This window comes from Peromyscus californicus, unplaced genomic scaffold, assembly GCF_007827085.1.
Source record: "Peromyscus californicus insignis strain IS unplaced genomic scaffold, ASM782708v3 Scaffold_2__1_contigs__length_46816999, whole genome shotgun sequence".
Classification (NCBI taxonomy): Eukaryota; Metazoa; Chordata; class Mammalia; order Rodentia; family Cricetidae; genus Peromyscus; species Peromyscus californicus.
In genome coordinates, this window is record NW_026294540.1 from 35316954 (window position 1) to 35340752 (window position 23799).

Genomic DNA, 23799 nt, shown 5'->3' on the forward strand with positions numbered 1-23799 from the left:
TATCCTTCTCTATACTTTTTCCCTGCCCGGTTCTTTGATATGGGACATGAGCCAGTAAGATGATTCCTCCTGCTATTGCAGTATATCTTCCCACATCTAGTCCCCTAATATAGAAACTACCTCACAGAAATTTCTAAGGATTTGATTTCATGTTGCTTCTCAATTTTGTTAAGGTGACTATAGATATTAAGCATCACAATGGTAAAACAGCTGATCACTTCAATAGAAGGAAGCACACAGGCAACATCTATCTTGAGTCACAACATGCCCTTATATATATGATCTCCCTGAGCTAATTTACTGCTACTTGGCTCTATCTTTACCATTTCCACAATTGTGCAGTAGAGTCATTGTTCTAGGGACATTATTTCAACACATGTACAACTCTATGGCATACCTTTTAAGTAGCATGGACACATAGTTTGCATGTATAGGTATAAAAATTTGTCCCTTGACTATTCAGTATTGTTGAATTCATAATACTGTGCATTTGTTAATATATTCTTGTAATTGTCAGGTTCCTTGCCCTGTGTGCAGTGCTGTTATCCATTATTCAAAATTGTCCTGGAAATTTGGAAACATGCTTCCTCATTTGATTTCAGTCTTTGTCTTGACAATGAAATGTTGATGAAGGAGAATAATGTAATTCTCAGTGGGAAGTTTCTCACCTCTTTGTAGTCTTCTACAGTATGTTAGCAGAGTTTAAGACTGGGAGAGAATGGTATTAACAAGCTTTTTTCTTCACTCAGAAGTTTAATTATGCATTTTGACAAGATTTCACATATGCTAACAAAGATGGCCCTTCCACTGCCATAGGGAGTAAGGCAAAGCAAAGGCTCGGAAAACCAAAAAGGCTATGCAGAGGATCATCCACAAAAAGAAAAATATCTTAACCTCAAGTACTTTAGGAGGTCAAATACACTGTAGCTCCAGATGCAGCATAAATATTCTTGCAAGAGCAGAGCCAGGAGAAACAAACTTGACCTCTATATCATCATTATGTTCCCTCTATTCAACTGGTCAGGTAAAAATGTGACAAAGCACAACAACACATTTGTGTTCATGGTTTATATCAAGTCTAGCAAACCCCACTTCTTAACAGCTATAAAGAAACTATAAGACAATGATGTGACCAAAATCAGTAACATGATACAGCCTGATGGAACAAAAAGGTGTGTTTATGACTGCCTCTAGAATATGATTTTCTAGATATTGTCAGAAAATTGGGATCTAAAATATGTACATCAGCTAATTTTAAGCAAAAATTTTCCCCATAAAAGATTTATAATTCAAGGTCATTGTATTTTTGGTGGTGCTACTAAACAGATTCTATGATTATTGCTTGGCTAAGGAGCAAAGTTCCAGTTCTTATAACTTCGTAAAAGAGACTGTAGACGAATTTCTAAATGGTCTTTTTAAATAAAAAAACACAGAGCCAAATATAGGGGTGAAAAACCTTAGAGATCAGGGAAATAGGAATAGCTATCGGCCAACCTTATCTCATCAGCTCTGTGGATTCCAAATGCCACAACTTCCTGTCTACTCAGGCTTTAATTGCCTTGCTGTTCTGCCCTCTCATTGGCTATTTTAGCCCAGCTACCTCAGTTCCTCTTCCTATGCAGCTCTGTCATTTTCTGTCTGTCTGCACAAACCTCCATGTCTCTATGGTTGGTACTTGGATTAAAGGCATGTGTCACCGTGCTTGGCTCTGTTCCCTAGTATGGCCTTGAACAGAGACCCTGTCTGCTAAGTGATCAGATTAGGGGCATGTGCTACCACTGCCTGTCTTCTGTGTTTACTTAAAATGGCTTGCTGTTTCCTCTGATCTCCAGGCAAACTTTATTAAAGCACAAATAAAATATTACCACATTTCCCCTTTTTGTCTAATAAAAATAAAAAAAATTAAAGAAAGTTATAACTAATATAAGAAAAACTATATACAATAAGTACAATAACTATACACAATATATACAATCAATAAATATATCAACAATGTTTAGTCCATTTTCATTGACAAATTTAGAGAAAATATTTTATTATCTATCCTATTTTGGTGAGTCCAAAATGTACCTAACCGTTTATCAAATTATTATTCAAACTTCTTATAAATGAAACACATAATTGTGAAATAATATTGTGATTACTAACTAAAATGGCAGTTAACCCTTTCACTAGAGTTAAGCCTTTCACTAGAGTGAAAAAGCCAGTTGTACACGTGTCACAACATCTCTGGACACTGAAGAGGGGAATCCTGATTTCTAGGCTATGTTGTACAAAATATAGAAACGTCTATATTGAAATTCATTCAGAAAACATAAAATAGGCAAAAGTTATAATTATCATCAGAGTGGCTTCATTCAGCAAATGATAGATACAAATGTGGATATACACAGACAAATATTAGGCATAGCTCAGGGAATCCCTGGAAGACAGGGAGGAAGGAGCCAGAGGGGTCAAGGACATTAGAGGGACCCAGAGAGGTTTCCTCTTGAGAACCTACTTAGGGTCCAAAAATCTGAGCTTGCTTTTTCCAATATGGCTGCATAAGGGGATGATGTGACCATGGATGTGGTTACTAGGTATTTGGAAGGGTCTACACTTGGCTGTGCAGTATGCTTTGATCTAGCAAGGGGGAGGTCTTTTTTACCCACCCCTTGGCATTGTTATAAAAAGCCCCTTTGAAGAGACAGAAGGGATTGATCCAGATTTTCCCAAAGCTATTCTGTGTTTCTGTCTTTCTCCTCTTCAATATCTTTCCATCTAATGTTTTCTTATCCCTTGCTCTTCCTCATAGGAACCCTTTAAAAGGTGGGAGCTGTCTTACCACAGGGCACTACAGAAAAAAAACCCACAGAATCAAATATCCTGGGCTTATAGGGACTCACAGAGACAGACCTGACAGTCAAGGAGCCTGCATGGGTCTAGTCAAGGCCCTTTGCATATATGTTGTGGTTGAGCAGCTTTTTCTTCTTGTGGGACTCCAAATAGTGGGAGCAGGGTCTGTCCCTGACTAGTGCCTGTTGTCTTCCTCCTACTTGTTTGCCTAGTCAGTTGTTAATAAAATGGGTGGTGCCTTGGCTTACTAAAGCTTGATATATCATGTCTGTTTAATACCCCAGAGAGACCTGCCATTTTCTGAAGGGAAAGGAGGAGGAGGAGTGGATGGAGGAGAGGTAGGGGAGGAACTTGGAGTGGAAGTTGGTGGGGGAACTGTGTTTGGGATGTAATAAAGAAGAGACGAATAGAGGAAAAAAAATCTAATTTGGGCTGAGTTCTGAAGTGATTTACTGAGACATTTTGTCTATTTATTATAGAGCAGTCTAAATTATGGACAACTAAAAACAAAAGAATTGATAATATTTCAAAATAAATTTTCATTCACTGTTAATATTTATTGAAAACTCATCTTGGAAAACATATCTGGATATACTATCTCCCTGAATGGATATTTTACTATCTGCTTAAAATTTATGAAACAACATAATGTTAAAATGTAGTTTACTAGTAAAAATAAATACAGTAATTTTGGTAATACATTAGTGGATAGTGGTAATGGATACATTACCCCAGTCTTGGTTCAGCTACAAACCATTCATATGGCTTTCCTCAGCAAAAGACATCTGAGATGCAATATTATTTCAAGGCCTTCTTACAAGACTGTGGACATACCTCATACCACTGGTCAGTGAATTATGAAACCCTGATGGAAGCTTCCTGGAACCCCTCATTATGACAACTCTTTTTTTTTCTCTTGGAACACAGAACCAGTTCTAAGATCCTGACATATCCTGCCATCACCATCATTTTAAACTGTACCCTGGTGCATGGGTCAAAGCAATAGTAATCTCTTTTTGATAATCCATGGGAACGTGTCTACATTAGATCACTCTCTAGAATGGCTCTATATGATCAGCATTCTCAGTCAAATATATTTCAATTGTCATTTTCTCATTTTGAGTCTTCTATAGGTGCTGTTTTACTCCATGGTAACCCTAAATATTTTCACTGTGCAGAACACAAGTTTTCTGCTTAATGATGTTAAACTCTTTGGCAGTTACAGGAGCTTGGTCACAAACTGTGCCTGCAGCTTTAACTCATCAGGTTTGATCCAAGATCAAGTAATTCCTCATTTCTTCTTTTATTACTCTTTGTGAATTTTGTTCAGTTTGGATATATCTTCAGAGATTCGCCCAGCATTTTGCACATCATGATTCGATAAACTGAAAATAATCCTTCACAAAAACAGATGATAAAATGTTAACTTCATATTTCCCTATTGCTGTGATATCTTTTTCTGCCCTGTCGATCATGAGCTACATAAAATGGTATTGTTCGTATTTTATGATATTTAATTGAGGGGTTGGTATATCTGATTTCAATAATATTATTCTGTTTTTATAGTTTTTGTTTTAATGTTTGTTCTTCCAGCCTATGATATTCTGATGACATGTCTCTGACCAGTTGAAATTAATTTTGAAAGTGTCTGGACTTTGGGTCTTTTGTCATGACCATGACAGGGTTCAAACTGAGTGTCTTCTGTATTCAAATCATAGCCTGTACTACTTCCTTCAATAGCATTTCCTTTGGGTCTTGGCTCCACATTCAGATGAGAATACATGACTCAAAGTAATTGAGAAACAAGAAAATAGAAAGGAACCATGATAGGAAAAATAGAGAGGGGGGAAAAAGTACACCAGTTTTCTCAAGGGGGAAAGGACAAAGTGGGATGCGGTGACTGTAGGGAGGCAGGTAAATACGAAGTGGGAGGAAGGAGGGCCTAGTGACAGGATCAGTGACACTGTCAGAAGGAATCAAACCATTACATATTTATACAAAAATAACTACAATGCATGCAAGTCAATGTATAAATATGCATAAATAGTTCATATGGATATTTCCCATCTGACTGAATGTTGCTCTGAAGAGTAACAAACCACCTAACAAAAACAGTAACACCTGACATGAGAAGCATTGCTGAGTTGTTGTTCAGTGTTCTCCAAGAGATTTCCAAAATACCAGAATTTAAGCCCCTGCTGCCTCAAAGAACACGTGCTTTAGAAATACTGGCCAGAGACCCCTAAGTTAAAACTATTCTGAAAATATCCTTCCTGAAGTCTTGCATCATTGTGAGAGAAGTTGTTCTGCAAAGTTCAAAGGGATAAATGATGAGTAAAGAATTCTGATAGCAAGAGAAATAGTTTCCCTTAGGAAAGGCACACATCTTTAAAGAAAGAACTGAAAACAGGACACATTTAAAATGGAAGGAGATAGGTATAATGCGGCAGAAGTGTACTCCAAGGATGTGTAGAAGGATAGAAAATAAAAAGGAGAATCAATAGAATCTAAGATCCTATTGAAATATCCTAAGTGAACTCATTACTTTGTAAGGTAATTAAAAAAGTAATGTTAAGTCAGATACAGACTAAATCAAGTTGTTTTTTCTGAATCACAGTTTCTAAGACCTCTCTCATCTCAATGTCTATTTTGTTTAAATTTCCACATTTCTATCCACACTGTAATGAAAACGTAAGGTGTTTTGATTCCTCTAATACTGACATATGAACTGTAAATTAAGCATAGGCATGGCAGATTATAGAAAGGGATCTAAGTCCTAGTACTAATATTAATCCCCAAGTATCAGGCACTAAAATACGAAATGAGAATAAAAATATGTCAGTCATACAGAAAAATTGTATGGCTCATTTTTTAATTACACAGGAGACTATTTGTTATAAAACATTTGTGCTATTCCACCATCTAAACACTTAGTGTCTTTTTTCTGTAATGCGACAATACTGAACCAAAAGTGAGCGTTTAAAACCATGAAAAATATATCCCCTCACAAATCTAGAACACATAAATTCAACCTGAAGGTTTCCCTGAACCTGACTATACTCTAACCTCTGAAAAAGGGGACTCACTTTTCTGAGAGTCAGATTGTAAAATCTCAGCAGTCCTGTCTTCCATGTTCTCCATCTTGGCCATTGATCTTTCCAACCACATTGGTTCCAACAATGACCTTATCCACACTCATCACCTCATAATATAACCCATTTTCAATCAGGAGTCACAGTTATCAGGGCTTAGAGTCTTAACAGAGCCATCTGGGAGACACAAGTCTAAAGTCACTTATAACCTTTGTCAAGATAAAGAAACTGCAGGTCCCTGTGACAGTCAGTAGATGTCACTGTTTCTTTCAGACCTTGCTTCTTTTTCTTTTTCTTTTTTTAAATTTTTTTTTCTATTTTGCAATACAATTCAGTTCTACATATCACCACGGATTCTCTTGTTCTCCCCCCTCCCACAGCAGATGAATATTAGAGCTGAATGGCAAGTGTTCAGGTTAGAAGCTAGCTGCTGTGTTCAACTTTTTCCACATTTGGTCTGTAAACTAGTACAATGTAACAAATATGAAGCTATGGCTGTGATGTTAGTTATATGTGTTCTTGTGAAATTGTTCAGACTTTAAGTTTACAATCATGGCACTTTCTGCTTTTCAGATTAATAACATTTAATTATTCTGAATGAATGTTTTATACATGATGGGTGGAGTATATGAGCTCTTATTTACTTACTTATGGAAAATGGAAGGGGTTCTTTTAATACTTCATATTCAAAGAAAACATAGTGGCTGAATCTTTTCTTTATGACTCAGCATTGAAAAGACACACAATACAAGAGTAGGTGAGAGTTCAAAAAGTAAACAGAATACCTAATCTCCTCATTGATTGAGCCATTGATTTGGAATTCATGAATTCAGTCTATCAGTCTACCAAGACTGAGACAGAAAACATGTTGGAGTATGGGGAGACATGGAAGGAATATTGGTATGCAGACATGCAAGATTTGTAGAAAAAGTCCTTTTAGACTCCTCCATGCCATTTGCAAGTTAGTTTGGCACAGGCAATAATCAGTTTTAAAAAGCAGGGTGTCTTACTGATTTCCATAGGGCCATGTCTGGTTGGGACATTTTCCAGGATGTTTTCTGTCTCATCTCCCTTGACATCCTCCCTTGCATCATCCTGAGTCGCTGTCTTGTGTAACTTTTGTGATAGAGAGCTTTTGACAAGTCTATTCAAGAGGAGTCATCCCTGGGGTCTTGATGTTCTGTCCTCTAAGATGAAGTCATGGGGCCTGTGGTTAAAGAAGATCCCAAATGTATTTCGAAGTTTGTTTTTATCTTTAATGGAGGGTCTCAGATGGGAAGTCTCAGGGAAGAGAGATTTCCAAAATTCTCCATAGAAAGTAGAAGAGGCCTGTCTAAAATACATGTGTTTAGAGTAATGACTTCAGTCACCAGGAATATTACAAACTCTTGTGTCCACAAAAATATGAGCTCTATATGTAGCTGTTAAACACATTGGGATCTGTGTCCCCCATGCTTACACTGTGGTAGACCCTTCTGCTTTTTGATGCTCTCTCGAATTTTTATTTTCGTGCTGTTGCAGACTCTTGTTCCTTTGTCCTCCTTGGATGATTTTTTGTGCAAGTTAAAAGCACTAAGTCCTTTGCATAGTGATGGAAACATGGTGATTGCTGCCCTTGTTCCTCTTTTCCATTATTATCTCAGGAAAACAGATGATCTTAGAGGTGAAGATATGCGTGATCTCTGGTAAGTTCTTTTATAATTTGTTCCTTTTTAAAATTCAGACTTCAGTGTCCTCAAGTAAGTTTGGATTCACGTGAATTTAACACTAATTTCCCATCCTGGCATTCCCTCTCTTGTGTTCACTTGTGTTGTCCTGTTCCCTTTTCTTCTCTCAAAGAAAGAAGAGTTTGTTTTAGTTCCTGTTATTTTGCACATGATACTCTGTATCTCTCTAGGTTCCTCTGCCTTGCTTTTAGCTGTTCAGGGGTAGGACATGTTCACGGTTTTCTCTGCAGACGGAATATTTTTAAAAAGCTTACACACTGCTTTGGGCAATTTTCAAAGTCTAGTTGTTCTCCTTTGAGAAGAAATGATGCCATTTATTGCAGTGACTACAGAGTCCTTATGTGATGGCAGAGTGACAGGAACTGCCTGTGCTGCTGCTGCTGTTTTGGAAGTCAGAATACAATAATCTGGAGTTGGGACCTCTGCTGTGAGAATGCTTTCAAAATGATTTACAGTTTTCATCTATAATTTTGATTAGTAATCTTTTAGACTCTGTCAATTTTGCACCGTTTGCTCCATTTCATTCCAGTGTTTCTGATTGTTAACAGTTGGTATGGATGTGTTCTGGAGATCATATAGATGTTGAGGGCGACCTCTGAGTGTTGTTTCTTAGTTAGTTTTAAGGCTGTGGGGCATTGGCAGACAAATGGGTAAAATTATGTGGACTCTGCTGGAGAGAAACGTCTATGTAGGATTCTTTGTGAGGGATATGAGATTTATTTATTCCATGCAGACATTTCTGTAGCTGTAGAATCCATGTATTAAGAAATAAAATGGAGGAAGATGGCTTGCATTCAATTTAGAACAAAACTCTGTAAAATGGAAATGCAGAAGCACTGTCCAGATATAAGGTCAGCAGATAGACGGTTAGGTGTGAAGAGAAATTTTGGTCCTTGTGATGCAATTGTGTTTTTGCTGAAACTTGAATGCAGTGTTAAGTCATCAGTCCTGGGAATATACAGCAGGATAAATGATCAGAGAGGAAAATTTGGTAGATGTAAGTATGTTTTGACAGCCTAGTCTGAAATAGACAAACAAATACGGTGAGAGAAATCCATTCACAGGAGCGTGCCTATCTGACTATATGTGGAGAGTGGGTTTCTTTTGTTTTTTCCCCTCTTACTTGATTCTCCTCACATTTTGATTGAATGCACACAGGCGAGTTCTTTCCTATAATCATAAAATGTACATGGAATGTACAATAATGTTTTTGTGGCTTCATCTCTAATTTTATTTTATTTTGTGAGGTCCTAATTTAAAAGGTGATAAGGAAACACTATATATATTCATATATAGCATTGTAAATACACACACACACACATATATATTCCAAGATAATAAATATGTATTTATTACTATATATACATATATTACTAAAAATAATATTTCTTTCCAGATTAATGCATATTAATGCCTATGAGAAGTATGGCTAGTTTCCTGGTCAGGTACTTTTTAAAGTCACATTGTAAATGGACAATAATATCCCCCATAAGAGACTACAAACAGAGAATCTCTCTACTCGTCTGTGAGCATCATTTTTTCTTATTTACTTAAAGGTGAAGGTGACAAGACAAGTCAAAGTAGCATTTGAACAACACAATTACAAGTACATCTGTTGTGTTCAGAAACTGAAACAAATGCATGCTTCCTCCCATCCCCTTGAGCCCTCCTCATTACTTAGCTTTTATGGGTTTGTGGATTGTAGCATAGTTCTCATTTATAGCTAATATCCACTTTTAAGTGAGTATATACTGTTTTTGTCTTTCTGGATCCAGGTTGCCTCACTCAGTATGATCTTTTCTAGTTCCATCCATTTGCCAGCATATTTCATGATGTTATTGTTTTTAACAGCTGAGTAGTACTCCATTGTATTAAAGTACCAACATGTCCTTATACATTCTTTGGTTGAAAGGCATCAAGGTTGTTGCCAGTTCATGGCTACTAAGAATAAAGCTGCTATGAATATAGTTGAACAAGTGTCCTTCCAGTGTAGTGCAACATCCTTTTGGTGTACTTGCAAGAGTGGTATAGCTGGGTGCTTGAGGTAGATCTATTCCCAATTTTCCAATAAACCATCATTTAGATTTCCAAAGTGGTTGTACAAGATTGTACTCCCAGTATCATTGGAGGAGTGTTCCCCTAGCTCCACATTCTCACTAGCATGAGCTGGCACTTGGATTTTTGATCTTAGCCATTCTGACATGTGTAAGATGAAAGACCAGTGTTGTTTTTATTTGCATTTTCCTGATGGCTGAGGATGTTGGCCATTTGAGATTCCTCTGTGGAGAATCTCTGTTTAAGTCTGTACCCCGTTTTTGAATTGGATTATTTGATTTTTTGATACTTAGTTTCTTGAGTTTTTTCATATGTTTTGGATATCAACCCTCTGTCAGATGTGGAGTTGGTGAAGATAATTTCCCATTCTGTAGGCTGCCATTTTTGTCTTTTGACAGTGTCCTGTGCCTTACAGAAGGTTTTCAATTTCATAGAGAATATACTCCTTGATAATTTGGATTTCATAATGTTTCTAATTAGATGCTTTCTTCCTAATAAAAATATTTCATGTTAAAGGAAATAATACTTGCTTTGTGGTTATCCTAATAATTCTCACAGGGTTATGTTCATTTCAAACACTTTTTATACTTATTATTGAAAATAAAAATATGAATTTCAAGATTTCTCAAAAGATTTCCATTCTTATCTTGATCATTCATTTTTCTCATGTATAGCCATGGTCTAATTATGGATATAATCACCTCAAGTTTTCTACTCCATTTCCCTTCATTAATAATATGAACTGCATGTGATTTGGTTTCCCCTGAAATATCAATGGATTAACCACCCATTAATTTTTCCAGTGTTTCATATTCTCCTTTTAACTGAGTTTCTAACAATTCTATCTTCTTGAATTTTCAGTGGAAAAGATGTGAAACAGCAAACATTCAATATTCCATAGCAGGCATTTCTGTTCTTCATCTCTTCCTGCTGATGTATCTTTGAATCTTGAAACATTATCACTGAAACAATCAATACTTTTTTTTTTAGTTTTGCATTTATGTGATGATCATTGATGTTGAAAATTTTTGAAAGTGGCTGCTGGCTATATGTGGTTTTCTTTTGTACAGGATCTGTTCATGCCATTACCCATTTGTTGGTTGGATGTTTTGTTTCCTTGATTTATAACTAACTTCTTTCAGTTAATTAAAACTTTAGATATTAGATCAACACCTAGAGAACAAATGGAAAATGTTTTCTCTCATTATATGGTGTTCTGATAACAATTTTCTTTGCTCTACAGAGTATTCTTTTTCATTTGGTTGTAGTTGTACCTTCATTTTGTGTGGCTCCATCTTTTGATACCCAAGGCTAGTTTATGTAACATTGGCATTCTCTTCAGTAAGTTCTTGCCTACACCAATGTCTTGACAATTATTAAGTGTGTGATCTTCTATCAATTTCAGTGTTTCATGTTTCAATCTAAGGATTGTGATTCATTTTGAATTGATTCCTATACAAGGGGAGGACAATGATCCAATTTCTTTCCACTTCATGTTGATACTTAGCCTGTCAACAGAATTTGTTGTATAGGCTGTTTGTCCTCAATTTCTCATTATCCTCCTTGGTTATAAATAAAATACTTGGCTGTTCCTTTTGTGTTTAAAACAAATTACAACTATCTAGAAGTATGATAGTTATCACCAAGAAATCTAACCATAAGTATTTGAAAGGCTGTTGGCAAAGAGAAATCCTTATTTTCTATTGGGGCACGAAAATGTTTAGAGATATTATGGAGATCATGTTGGAGGCTCATCAAACTTTTAAAATAGAAATAACATGACATATGACCTAATTATTCCACTTCTGGGCTCATCTATAGGAAACACTACATGCTGTCTTGGTAATTTTCTATCATTGAGAATAAGGTTGTTAACATTTTTTAGTTGTTGTTTTGTTTTGTAATTTTAAAATATGTTTTGATTTTCTTCAGTATATATTTATATTTGTTTCAATATGTTTTCATAACTAGGTACACAATTCTACAAAATATCCATTTTTTCATGAAGAGAGAATTCTGTTTCTTTTCCTTGCTCTTCAAATACATGGGTTTGTGTGTGTGTGTTTGTATGTGTGTGTGTGTATGTGTGTGTGTGTGTGTTTTGAATTTTTGTATAATGTGGTGTAGCATGAATACTTTATGTCATTGGAAACAGCTTTCAAATTTTATGAATATATTATTTTTTATATTTACATAATATCTTTTTTATTTTCATTCTATACATTAAGGTTTATTTTATCTCTGTTGCCAGTGTAGTTATTATTGTGTGCATTACTACTCAATGGATATGCTTTTTTAAACTTTACACATGCTTGCATGTATAAATGTACTCCTCTGAGTACATTATGTAGAGGATCAAGGTAAATACCATAATTAGATATTTCAAAGCCACATATCTTGATATATATTCTAGAATCCAGAAGGAGTAGGTTCTAATGCCAGTGAAGGAATGGATTAAGTAGTGGCCTGATAGCAAGCAGCAAAGAACAAAAGCTTCCTTCTCCCATGTCCTTATATAGGTGCCCATCAAAATTAGATGTACATTAGAAGTGTTTCTTCCTGATTAAAGATCAAGATTAAGGAAGTGTCTAAAATACCTGGATTAAAAGGATGTTTCCCTACCTCTAAGATCCAGATTATATGTCATCAAGTAGATAACCAAGAATAATGATCACAAGTCTATCCCTTGCCAAAGAGACACATAATCATACCTCGTTTTGTTGTGATTAATTTTCAAATGAAAAGACCACGAGGCATAGGAGGTTTAAGAACTAAATTTACTATCTATTGTGAGAATATTCTCTCATTGGGGAAGCCTCAAGTAATGTCCATCCCTTCTCTTTAAGTTCTCAATGACACCAAGTTTCATTCTTGTCAAAGTTCACCATAGGGAACCCATGAATTCATGAGGCTTACAGAAAATAAGTAAGGTCTTTCTGATGACAATGTGGGTGGCCTAGGTTTAGTCACTGGAAATTCTTTACTCAGTTTATACTAAGATAACTTATCATTACATAGATAGATAGATATCCCCCTCCCACCTTTTAAAAATATTGTCAAGTCATGTTCTCATTTTTTAAAGTCCTATTAATATTTAACATGTTCTGCTGTTGTCATTTTAGTCTACCAGAATTGAAGGTAGATTCTGCTTGTTGTTGTTTTACTTACTAGACAGGACAAAATGCCTGTGCTGGATCTTCAAACACATATTTATTTATTTATTTATCTATCTATCTATTTATTTATTTATTTTTAATGAAGCTTCATTGGTGGGAAATGTCCTTATAATCATTAAAATGTTTATTTCTTTATATGCATTCATACATACATCATATCTATATATATCACATTTACAAGCACAAATATATCTTATTCATATATAAATGATGGCTATATTCCAATATGACTAAAATATCCTGGTTTAGGAACAATAATATCTTAAAGGTTATCAATAACCTTAAGTGATATGAGCTATATTGTAGAACCAGAGTTGGGATAAGCATCAAGGAGATATAATTTTGACCAGAACTGTATTATTCCATAAGTCTTGGTCTTAAAAGTAGACATTAAATTTATATGTAAAACCTCAGGTTAATTATTCCAAAGAAGTGTTCAGAAACATAGTCATTTCTATTTATTTTATCTATGTGGTCATGTTGATTAAATACATATTTGTATTTAAGATTTTTTTACCTTTAATATTACTATGAACAAAATAAATGAAGGTCAAATCAACAATTGTAGTTCACAAGAGCATTTACCTATAATCATTTTGTTATTTTGTTATTAAACATGATATGAACAACAAACCATAATTTCAAAGGAACTGTCTATACATAAGTAATGCAAAAGACAAATGCTAATGAATGAAAATCTTATGATTATTGCTTGTTGGCATTAGAGTTTTATCTTTTTCATTGTGAAAGGGAAACTTAACATAAGGATCCTTAGTAAATATTTTGTAAGTTCGTGCAGAAACAAAAGAAGATATTCAGAGAACAAAGGAGCAAAAGACATTTTAGAGAAAAAGTTGTTTGGACTTACTAGTCTGAATCAGCAGTGAGACCTAGTTGAGGCTACTCTAGTAGCGCTTTCCTGGCTGCACCTTGTCTCTCAGTTGGCAATTCATTCTTTGCGTCTTTGTTGGGATCTGTGAATTTCTATTAGTTTATCTTTGGAAGTCAGCAATTATATCATGCAAAGCCTATTGCGGTTAAAACAAAACACTAAAAGTTACAAAATAAACACCATAGAAGTCCAAAATTTTCTCCATGGTTGTATATAAAATGGGTGTGGTGGTCCTATTGGACTCAATGGGACCATGAAGCATAATGGTGGCCACTATTTTGACTTGTCCCAAGTGGTGACATTAACCAAGATGGTGGTGAAGTCACATGGCATGTGCTTTCTTTATGATATTGTTAGCAAAGTTAGCAGTCAAGTCACATGATGGTTCTATCTTGATGAGAATCCTCAAGTCATGTGTGCAATAAACTTGGTCATATTTTCTGTTCAATTGTTGAAATCAGCTGCAGGGTAATGAAATTACGTCTGTCATCTGGTATTTGAGGTTGTTGTGTAATTGACTTTATGTGGGTGGTAAGAACATAGTGAAAGGAGAGCAAAAGAGGCAGTCAGATTAGGGAAAATACTAAAACTGAGCACACACACACACACACAAAACCCCCAGAGGATTCAAGTCAAGCCTGTAGGCTGTTAAACCATTGGGAGCTAACTGAATCCTTCTACTCTTCATTGTATGGCTCTCAGAAAGGAGAGAGAAATGGCAATGGAAGAGAGGAAAGGAATTCAAAGGGATGTGCTTGGGTGTGGGATACCCCCAATCTCCTCCCAGGTTTAGATCCAAATGTTGCTTTGGGGTTGATGCATGTGACACAGGTAGACATCACCATAAGCATCATTGGTCCTCCATCAGAACAACTGAAGGGCTACAGTCTCTCCATCTATGTACAGACATAGTGGGTGTGGTGTGGAGGACTTGGGGGTTTTATAGGATAGAACAGGGGAGCTTTAAAGGATGGAAGCTTAACATCTTCTGGTTATTTCACTACAGTGTCAAAGAATTAGGGGAGTTTGTTTGTGTTTGTCCTTACCAGAGAGTCCAAGGTTGCTATCAGCTCAGGTCAACATTTTTGTCCAGAAATTTTAGATCCATCTGAGGCTTTTAGGTTTAAGCCATCACTTACTATATACACGGGTATTCAACTTATAACCATTACCGTGATGACAAAAAATATTACTTGTAGATATACAATATTGAAGGTATAAAAGCCCTTGCATCATACTGTTCAATATGATATGATTCCCCTTCATAAATATTGACAATCTTTCTGTGCAGGTTCAAGTGGAGGAGCTACCAGTTTTCTTTGGCCTTCATATTTGCCGTTGAGGAGATCAATAAGAATACTCACATTTTACCCAACACATCTCTAGGATTTGATCTCTATCATGTCCCAAGCAATCAATGGCATATTCTCCAGGAAGCTTTTACTTGCCTCACAGGAGCTAGAATAATCATTCCGAATTACACATGTAGAGGACAGAAGAAGGCTGCTGCTTTACTTACAGGAACATCATGGGCAACCTCTGCACATATTGGGAGACTGCTCAATCTCTACAAATATCCACAGGTAAGGGACTTGACTGTGAAGAAAAAAGAAACCAGTATTATACTGCAGACATTTCAGGTGTTTTCAAATGTAAGAAATGATGCTGTGTCATTCATCTTTCAAAGCGTATAAATCAGGCATTTGGTTATATAGCCTCATATACTTTGCTTGAGATTAAAAAAAAATATGGTGGAGCCTATACTGGTTGATTAGAAAAACAAGAAAAACATATTCTGCCTTTGAGTAATTCTATAAAGTTCTTCAAAAACAAAATGAAAGTTTAAAACACCACGAGTAGAAGTTAGTCTATACCAATCCAAAGTGTCACCTCAGGTCTTAAATTGTGTTCTATGTCAATGTTTTCACTCTTGTTTCCTATTTGAAATTTCCTTCAGATTAATTTTGGGCCATTTGACACTATGCTAAGTGACAGAGCCCAATTCACTTCTCTCTACCAGACTGCACCCAAGGACACATCTCTGTCACAAGGCATTGTCATTTTGATGGTTCATTTCAACTGGACCTGGGTGGGACTGGTTCTCATAGATGACCACAATGGGGCTGAGATTCTCTCAGACCTGAGAGGAGAGATGGACAGGAACAGAGTGTGCATAGCTTTTGTAGAAATGATTCAGGACAACTTGATTTCCTCTGACGACTTTTCCAGAACAACTTACCTGAAGATTCTGAAATCATCTGCAAATGTGGTTTTCATTTATGGTGACACCGAATCTTCACATGGTATAATCATAAATACAGGGATACGTTTAATGAATGGGAAAGTTTGGATCATGAGGTCACAATGGGATTCAACTACTGATTTTGAGTATTTCATATTTGATTCATTCCATGGGAGTCTCATTTTTGCACACCACCGTGTTGAGATTTCTGATTTTAGGAAGTTTGTCCAGACATACAACCCTTCCAAATACCCAGAAGATGGTTATCTTGCTGTTTTGTGGAACACATACTTCAATTGTCCTTTTTCTGGACCTGATTGTAAAATTTTGAGTAGCTGTCTACCCAATGTTTCCTTGGAAATGTTGCCTAAAAATGTTTGGGAAATGGATATGACTGAAGAGAGTTACACTGTATATAATTCTGTGTATGCTGTGGCTCACAGTCTCCATGAGATGACACTCAAACAAGTACAAATTCAGCCCCATGGAAATGGGGAGATACATAACTTCCCTTGGGAGGTAATTTCTCTGCCTATGTATTTTATCAATGTTTGTATACCTGTATATTTTATCAATGTTTTAGCCCAGTGACATTCTGAGGTTTTACAAAAGCACACATTACATGATTGTACACTGTGGCAGGTTTTGCAAAAAAGCACCTGAGAGACTGTATGTAATTCCACATATAGAAGTGATTGCAGACACGTGTCATTGTTCATGAGAATGGGTGGCAATAACAAGGTTTAAATGTATGTCGTTATATACTTTGTGTTACATTTAACCTCAGAATCTTCTCATGATATAATACTCAATTGAAACCTCATTATGTCTAAATACATTATAGAACAGAAATAGGAGAACTATATCCATAATGGTCAAATGCTATTAAATCCTTATGGTTAAAATTCTGAAGCTATGGTTATCTTTCCTAACTGACCATTTTCATTACATTTTGGACATAAACACCCCAGTTTACAAACTGAAACTTTGACTAGATTACTTAAATATTTGGATGCAGCTAGCACTTGAAGACTGTGGATATTTGCTTGAATTCACATTCATCAATTAAATCTATTTGTTTATTTGCTTGTTATTGTGTGTTTGTGTGTGTCAATTCTTTCTTTTGAAACTAACTTGTGGTGATATTTTATTTGTGCTCTAACAAAGTTCACCTGGGGATCAAAGGAAAAAGTCAGCCACTATGTTAAGCATAGAGGTCAGGCAGTGGTAGCACACGCCTTTAATCCTAGCATTTGGGAGGCAGAGATTCATCGGATCTCTGTAAGTTCAAGGTCACACTGGGAACAGAGCCGGGGTGGTGGTATACGCCTTTAATCCCAGCACTAGTTAACCATGGAGGTCTGTAGGTCTGTACAGACAGACAGGAACTGAAAGAGCTGGGTGGAGAGAGGAAGTAAGATGGCAGGGCACAGAAAGGTATATAGGTGTGAGGATACAGGAAGTATCTCTTTTGGGCTGAGGATTTCCTAGTGGTAAGAACTTGTGGCTGACTTATTCTGTTCCTCTGATCTCTCAGCTTTCGCCCCAATAACTGGCTCCAGGTTTTTTTTTTTAAATAAGACCATTTAGCAATTTGTGTTACACTAAACTGTCTAGAAACATTATGACAATATTCACATTTGGTCTTCATCCTTTAAAAGGTTGATAACTTGGTATAGCTAGCAAATAATGGCAGGGATTTAGGACAATAAGGTGCATTGCTTCATTGGGTTCCTTTCTGGGAACAAATTCATCATCAAATTCTGCATCTCTTTTAGCTTCACCCTTTTCTCAAGAATGTCCATTTAAAAAATGGTGCTGGAAAGCTTGTGGTTTTGGATTCACAAAGGAAATTAGATGCAGAATATGATATTCTCAACTTCTGGAATTTTCCAGATGGTCTCAGACAAAAGATGAAAGTTGGAACATTTTCTCCAAAAGCTCCACAGGGCCAAGAACTGTTTCTGTGTGACCATATGATACAGTGGGCTATAGGATTTACAGAGGTGGGCTGGATCTTATCTCATTGTTTTGATCTTTATGTCAATAAACATTTGTTTGTGGATGTAATGATTGTTGTTTCCTTACTCAGTGCCCAGCTGTATGAACAAAACTACTGTTATATGAGAAAGTATTTGTTGCCTTATTCTGAGAAATGGGATTGTATATTTTCCCACACCTTTTTCCTGTGGGTACTTATTTCCATTGATAAATACAGTGTCTATTTATTAAGATGACATTCCTGTCCTGAAACCACCTGACAAGAGTACTAGTTTGACTGCCAGATTTGGAAATATCAATGCATGGTCATTTTGCTTTCAGGCACCTGGTAATGCACAGTAGCATGGATGGCACATGTGAATGGTTTAATTACATGTTTTGCTGCTGAAAAAAGGAAGCAATTTGTCAAACAACAAAAAAAAAAGAAAAAAGAAAAAGAAAAACCTGGTAGACATAGCTTAAGAACATAGACTTTATTGGGTTACATTTGGCATGAGCAGTTCATAATGATTCAGGCAATCATGTTGGCAAGGATCTAAGAAAGTGAGTCATAATGTATCTTCAGTCAGGAAGTAGACTGACGTGAACACTGCTCTTCACATCCCTTTTTGTTTTCTTTTTCAGTCCTTAGCAATAACAACCAATGAAATAGTGCACATACTTATAGAATATGTAATCTCTCATAGAAAGTCACAAAGACTAGTTCATATGTTTATTCTGAATCTTGTCAAGCTGACAAATGTTAGCTAAGCATAACCATTGAGAACACAAAGCTGCTCACTCCAGCTGTCAGGAAGTACACAATAGGATCAGTATGTCATTTAGACACTTGCCCATTTAGACACATACTCCATGACCTAACTTTTTATTTTGCCCTATCTCTTATATTTTCACAATTGTTCAGATTTCTGTTGTCTTTAGATCATTGTTTAAACACATTGATCTTCTTAGATATACTATATTGAAATTAGAAGCAATGCATCAAAACAAAAATCTTCAAATAATAAATGTAAATCTTGCCATATCATTGTTCTATATTGAAAAATATCATTTTTATTATTTTAAAACTATACACTCCTGAGTATTTTCTCTTCTATATTTAATTCTCAGCTTCCCCGCTCTGTGTGCAGTGAGAGCTGTGTTCCTGGATTCAGAAAATCCTCTCAGGAGGGGAAAGCTGCCTGCTGCTATGATTGTACTCGTTGTCCAGACAATGAGATTGCCAATGAGACAGGTAAGTGTCAGTCTGACTGGGGTATTTCCCACCTCTCCACAGTGTTCTGCGATGTCTAAACAGATGGACAAGTTTTATGAAGGAAAAGTAGAGATAAGTAGATAAGTCCTGTGATTCTTTCAGTTAGAAGTAAAAATATTTTAGTTCATTTTTTCAGCAATTTGGATGGTGCTCTGGACATTGGAACTCATACTTGATGTATATTGTTGATCTACTACAGCCATTGCTTCCTTCGGAGATAAGCTTTCCCCCATCACAGAGTAGTCTGCTTTATTTCACCATGGCATTTAACACACACACACACACACACACACACACACACACACACACACACACACACACACACACTATAAATTACTGACTTTTCTTTTATTTCAAACCATAGTTAGTTCATAGTTAGCACACATTGAAGGGTTGATTTCTTATGGCCCTTAGTTGGATAATTTCAGTCATGATTCTGGGTTCATCAGGAGTGATCAGAAAGGTCATATTTGATTTACCCATGTACATATTTAAAATTTTTATTTTACATTTTTTCATTTTGTTTTATATGTGAGTGTTTTGCCTGCATGCGTGTATGTGCACATGTACTTGCTTAGTGCACATCAAAGTTAGAAGAGGGCATCAGATCTTCTGAAGGTGGAGGCACAGATAGCACTGACATCCATGTGGGCGCTTGCAACTAAAACTAGGTAGCAGTATCCTGAACCACAGAACCATTTATCTACCTTTATCTTTTTGATTTCTAGTATAAATAACATTCCACATTCCCTTAATGAGTATCTTTTCTTCCCTGTTTTCCTCCATCCCCATATGAGTACTAGAAACATCAAACTATGTAACTTCCATGGCGAGGGATATCCTTCAATAACATAGGTATTAAAGATCTTATACATGTGGGCAAATATATATCCACTGGGGAGGTATGTCAAAATCTTATTATGAGAATCTTACATTGAACACAATTTTTAAAAAAAAGTATTATTTCCTGTAAAACATTCATATCAACAACCAAATGCAATAATTACAACTTTGAGTTCTCATTGACAATTAAGCTACTAACACTAGCTTCTTAAAACTGCCAAGTATACAATAAACATTCAAAGGACATTTTCTTAATAAACAAGTAAATTAAAAGAAAGAGTGAATAACTGCCAAAGAAAACTTGACTTTATCAGTTACTCAGATTAAATTCTCAAGTCAACCTCTTATTTCATGTATCTTGTATGCTCACAATCAAGTTTTCTGATAGTTAAGTTGTTAACTTCCTGGAACTGAGTCTCTAGACTTTTCTCTATTAGTAACTGCCTCCTTTTCCATTTTCCTAGAAAAGCCCATTAGATACTCTTCTAGTTTGCTTCTCTGTTTCTGTGAAAAACTCTGACCAGAAGCAACTTGAGGGAGGCAAGGGTTTGATGCACACTGCTCTTTACAGTCCTTTACTGGGAAGCCAAGGCCGGGACTCAAGGCAAGAGACCACAGGGGAGCAATGCTTACTGTGTGCTTCATTACGTTTCTTATATCCCAGATCCCATTGCCCAGGGATGTTACTGCCCACAGAGAGCTGGGCATTCCTATACCAGTTAGCAATCAAGAGAATGCCCCATAAATATGCCCACAGGCTAGTCAAGTGCCAGCAATTTTTAAATTGTGATTCCCTCTCCCTAGGCATATTTAGACTTAAGTTGACAAAATAACCAGTGCAGATAGCTACATGTATGCCATGATTTCCACAGTACCTCATCACAGAAATCTATACTACCTGAAGAACAGATCTTAACCTATTCACAACAGATATATAAAGTAGTTAATAAGTAGACAAATGAATTAGTGTGCTTCTCAAAAGAATTACAAATGACAAGTGAATACACACACACACATACACACACACACATACACACACACACACACACACACACACACACACACACACACACACACACACTTCAACATCCTTAGCCATAAGGGAAGTAAAAATCAAAATTGCATTGAAATTCTTCCTCAAACCACTCAGAATCATGATCTTTGAGAATATAAGAATAATATATGGAGGATATATAAAACTAAGAACTCTTATATGGCATAGATAGGAATGTAAATTTGTGTAGCCAATGTGAACACAATTTTTTTAAATCAATAGATGCTATGTGTCATAATTTGAATGTAGATTTGTATCTCTTCTGTTTTAATTTGATTAATATAAGTCCAAGAATGTGATAAGTACTCATTAACTTGTTTTATACAAATGACTCTATTTTCTATAAAAAGTTAATGAAATCATTATTAAACATAGAAATGGTAAATTATGAAAGAATGTCTTGTGACAACTAGTTGAAATGACACATTACCACTTCCGTTAATGACAGTGTTGTGGGTATGCAAGGCATAGATGTACACCCTTGTTCTTAGAACAAGACAGGACACTGAATTTGACGGATCCTCTTTTCCAGTCAAAGGTGGACATAGTAGAGGAACCTTATGCCAAAATATATTCAAGGAACAGAAAATAGGCATGAGACAATTGAAACAGTGAAAGTGAGGAGCACACACAGACACAATGTTGAATATGGAGAGAAAATAAAAGAGGATTCCTCAACCTTAACATTTATGTCTAATGAGATTATTCATGTATCAATAGTAATGTTTTGAGCAATATAATGGTTTTCCTGAACATTCAGATGTTTTAACTTTGCTTCATATAGATAGAAACTTTCAATTTTTTTTTTGGTTTCTTTAATTTGCCTAATTTCAAACTTCATATTGATACTGGCTATACATACCATCGAAGATTTAATGTGCATATAGGTGCTTTGAGTACATTTGTGCCATAGTAAGTTCATGCGCATGGTAATTATATTCATTGGAGGAAACCAAAAACATCAATATCAAATTCCCAATCCCACATGGTTGCAGATTAAGGAGACACTTTGAAATATTTTTAGTAAGAAAGAAAAAGCTAAAACATAAATGCTAAATATTTCAAAACAGTGAATGCTATAACTCAAACCACATTGAATGAGGTGGGTGTATATTTTAAAAATGTGTTTAAATCTCTACAAAATATTTATCATAACTTATTTACTCTGTGCTTTCACTAAAGAATATAAGAGGTTGTGCATATGAAGTATTCATGCTCTGTTAGAAACCAATAGGTGTAAACACATGGGATATAGTAGAGACAAAGTGTCTTGATAGTAAAAGGGTAGCAAGAAGGCACATCTGGAATAAACAACAAATAAAATGCTGATAATGGAATAAAAGACTTTGTAGGCAATATCGAAATGATGAATTCAATAGGTTTTTAATTAGAATTTTCAACCAAAATTAAATTTCAAATTCCACTTTGCAAAACTATGTACATTTTACGAGAAATACAAAATAGAAATATTTAATGAAAATATGGAATAAATACATTGATATTTACATGTTTTGAATTCATGATGAAACTCACAAATTATTGTGGTGATATATTGTGTATCAAATGAAGCTTGCCTGAGGATCAGATGACAGAGCCAGCCACTAGATTAAACATAGAGGCCAGGTAGTGGTGGCACATACCTTCAATCCTAGCACTTGCAAGGCAGAAATCTGTCTGGATCTCTGTGAGTTAAAAGTCACCCTGGATTACATGAGATTGATTCAATCTAGGAGAGAAACAGAGCCAGGCAGTAGTAGTCACACACCTTTAATCCCAGCACTTGAGATCTCATGCATGTTGCTACCAGTATTTGGAAAGCACACATACCTTTAATCCCAGCACTAGGAATTAAGTAATATGGCTGGACAGAGAAAGGTATATAAGGTGTGAGGAGACAGGAACTAAGTGCCTTTCCACCTAGGTCCTTTTGACTGAGGACACAGAGGAAAACAGAAGATTCATGGAGTGGCTAGGTGAGACATGGCAGTGGCTTGTTCCTTTGTCTCTCTGATCTTTCAGCATTTACCACAATATCTGGCTCTGGGTATTTTTTTTATTATAAGACCCTTTAGAAATTCAAGCAACAAATTATAAGTAGTAAAGTATCAAAAATTATTCCATGGCATACTAAAATTAAAACAAGTATTTTATATCTATCTATTAAATAGATATTTTCTCCCTGGAAATGATTAAACAGTTTCTCAAAGGGAGTTTTTCCATCTTTCAGGAATCTAATAATTCTCATTCCCACAAGTACTGTCAGAGAAAGGAACACAATGAAGAATTAAATCAATTCTATAGGAATAGTTAACCTGAACCTGATGACTGAGAACAACATTACAAGAAAGAAATTTCAAAGCACATACTCCTTATACTGAACTCACATGACAAAGTCACACAAGGTAATTCAGAAGGAGGTGATCCTATGATCAAGTTAGGTTTATGCAATTTAATTCAACAATTTATGACAATATAAATGAATAGAAATATAAATTATTACTTAATTGAAATTATATTTAAGTATAACAATAAAAAGTATAGACTTATTCACATTATGTCCAACAAAGAAGATAGGCAGTATCGATCTGGAATGATTGATTAGAGAGCATTTAGTAATCATCACTATT

At 35.6% G+C, this 23799-nt stretch overlaps 1 protein-coding gene across 1 annotated transcript in view; it reads left to right on the forward strand.

The window, feature by feature from the left end:
* LOC128120813 (vomeronasal type-2 receptor 116-like) overlaps nt 1–23799 on the forward strand; it is an 89104-nt gene that overhangs the window by 64244 nt on the left and 1061 nt on the right. Inside the window, exons 7-11 of the mRNA XM_052755020.1 lie at nt 7449–7612; nt 15069–15360; nt 15735–16538; nt 17798–18025; nt 19131–19254. Of these exons, the coding sequence (XP_052610980.1) occupies nt 7449–7612; nt 15069–15360; nt 15735–16538; nt 17798–18025; nt 19131–19254 (1612 nt within the window). The remainder of the gene's footprint in view (nt 1–7448; nt 7613–15068; nt 15361–15734; nt 16539–17797; nt 18026–19130; nt 19255–23799) is intronic.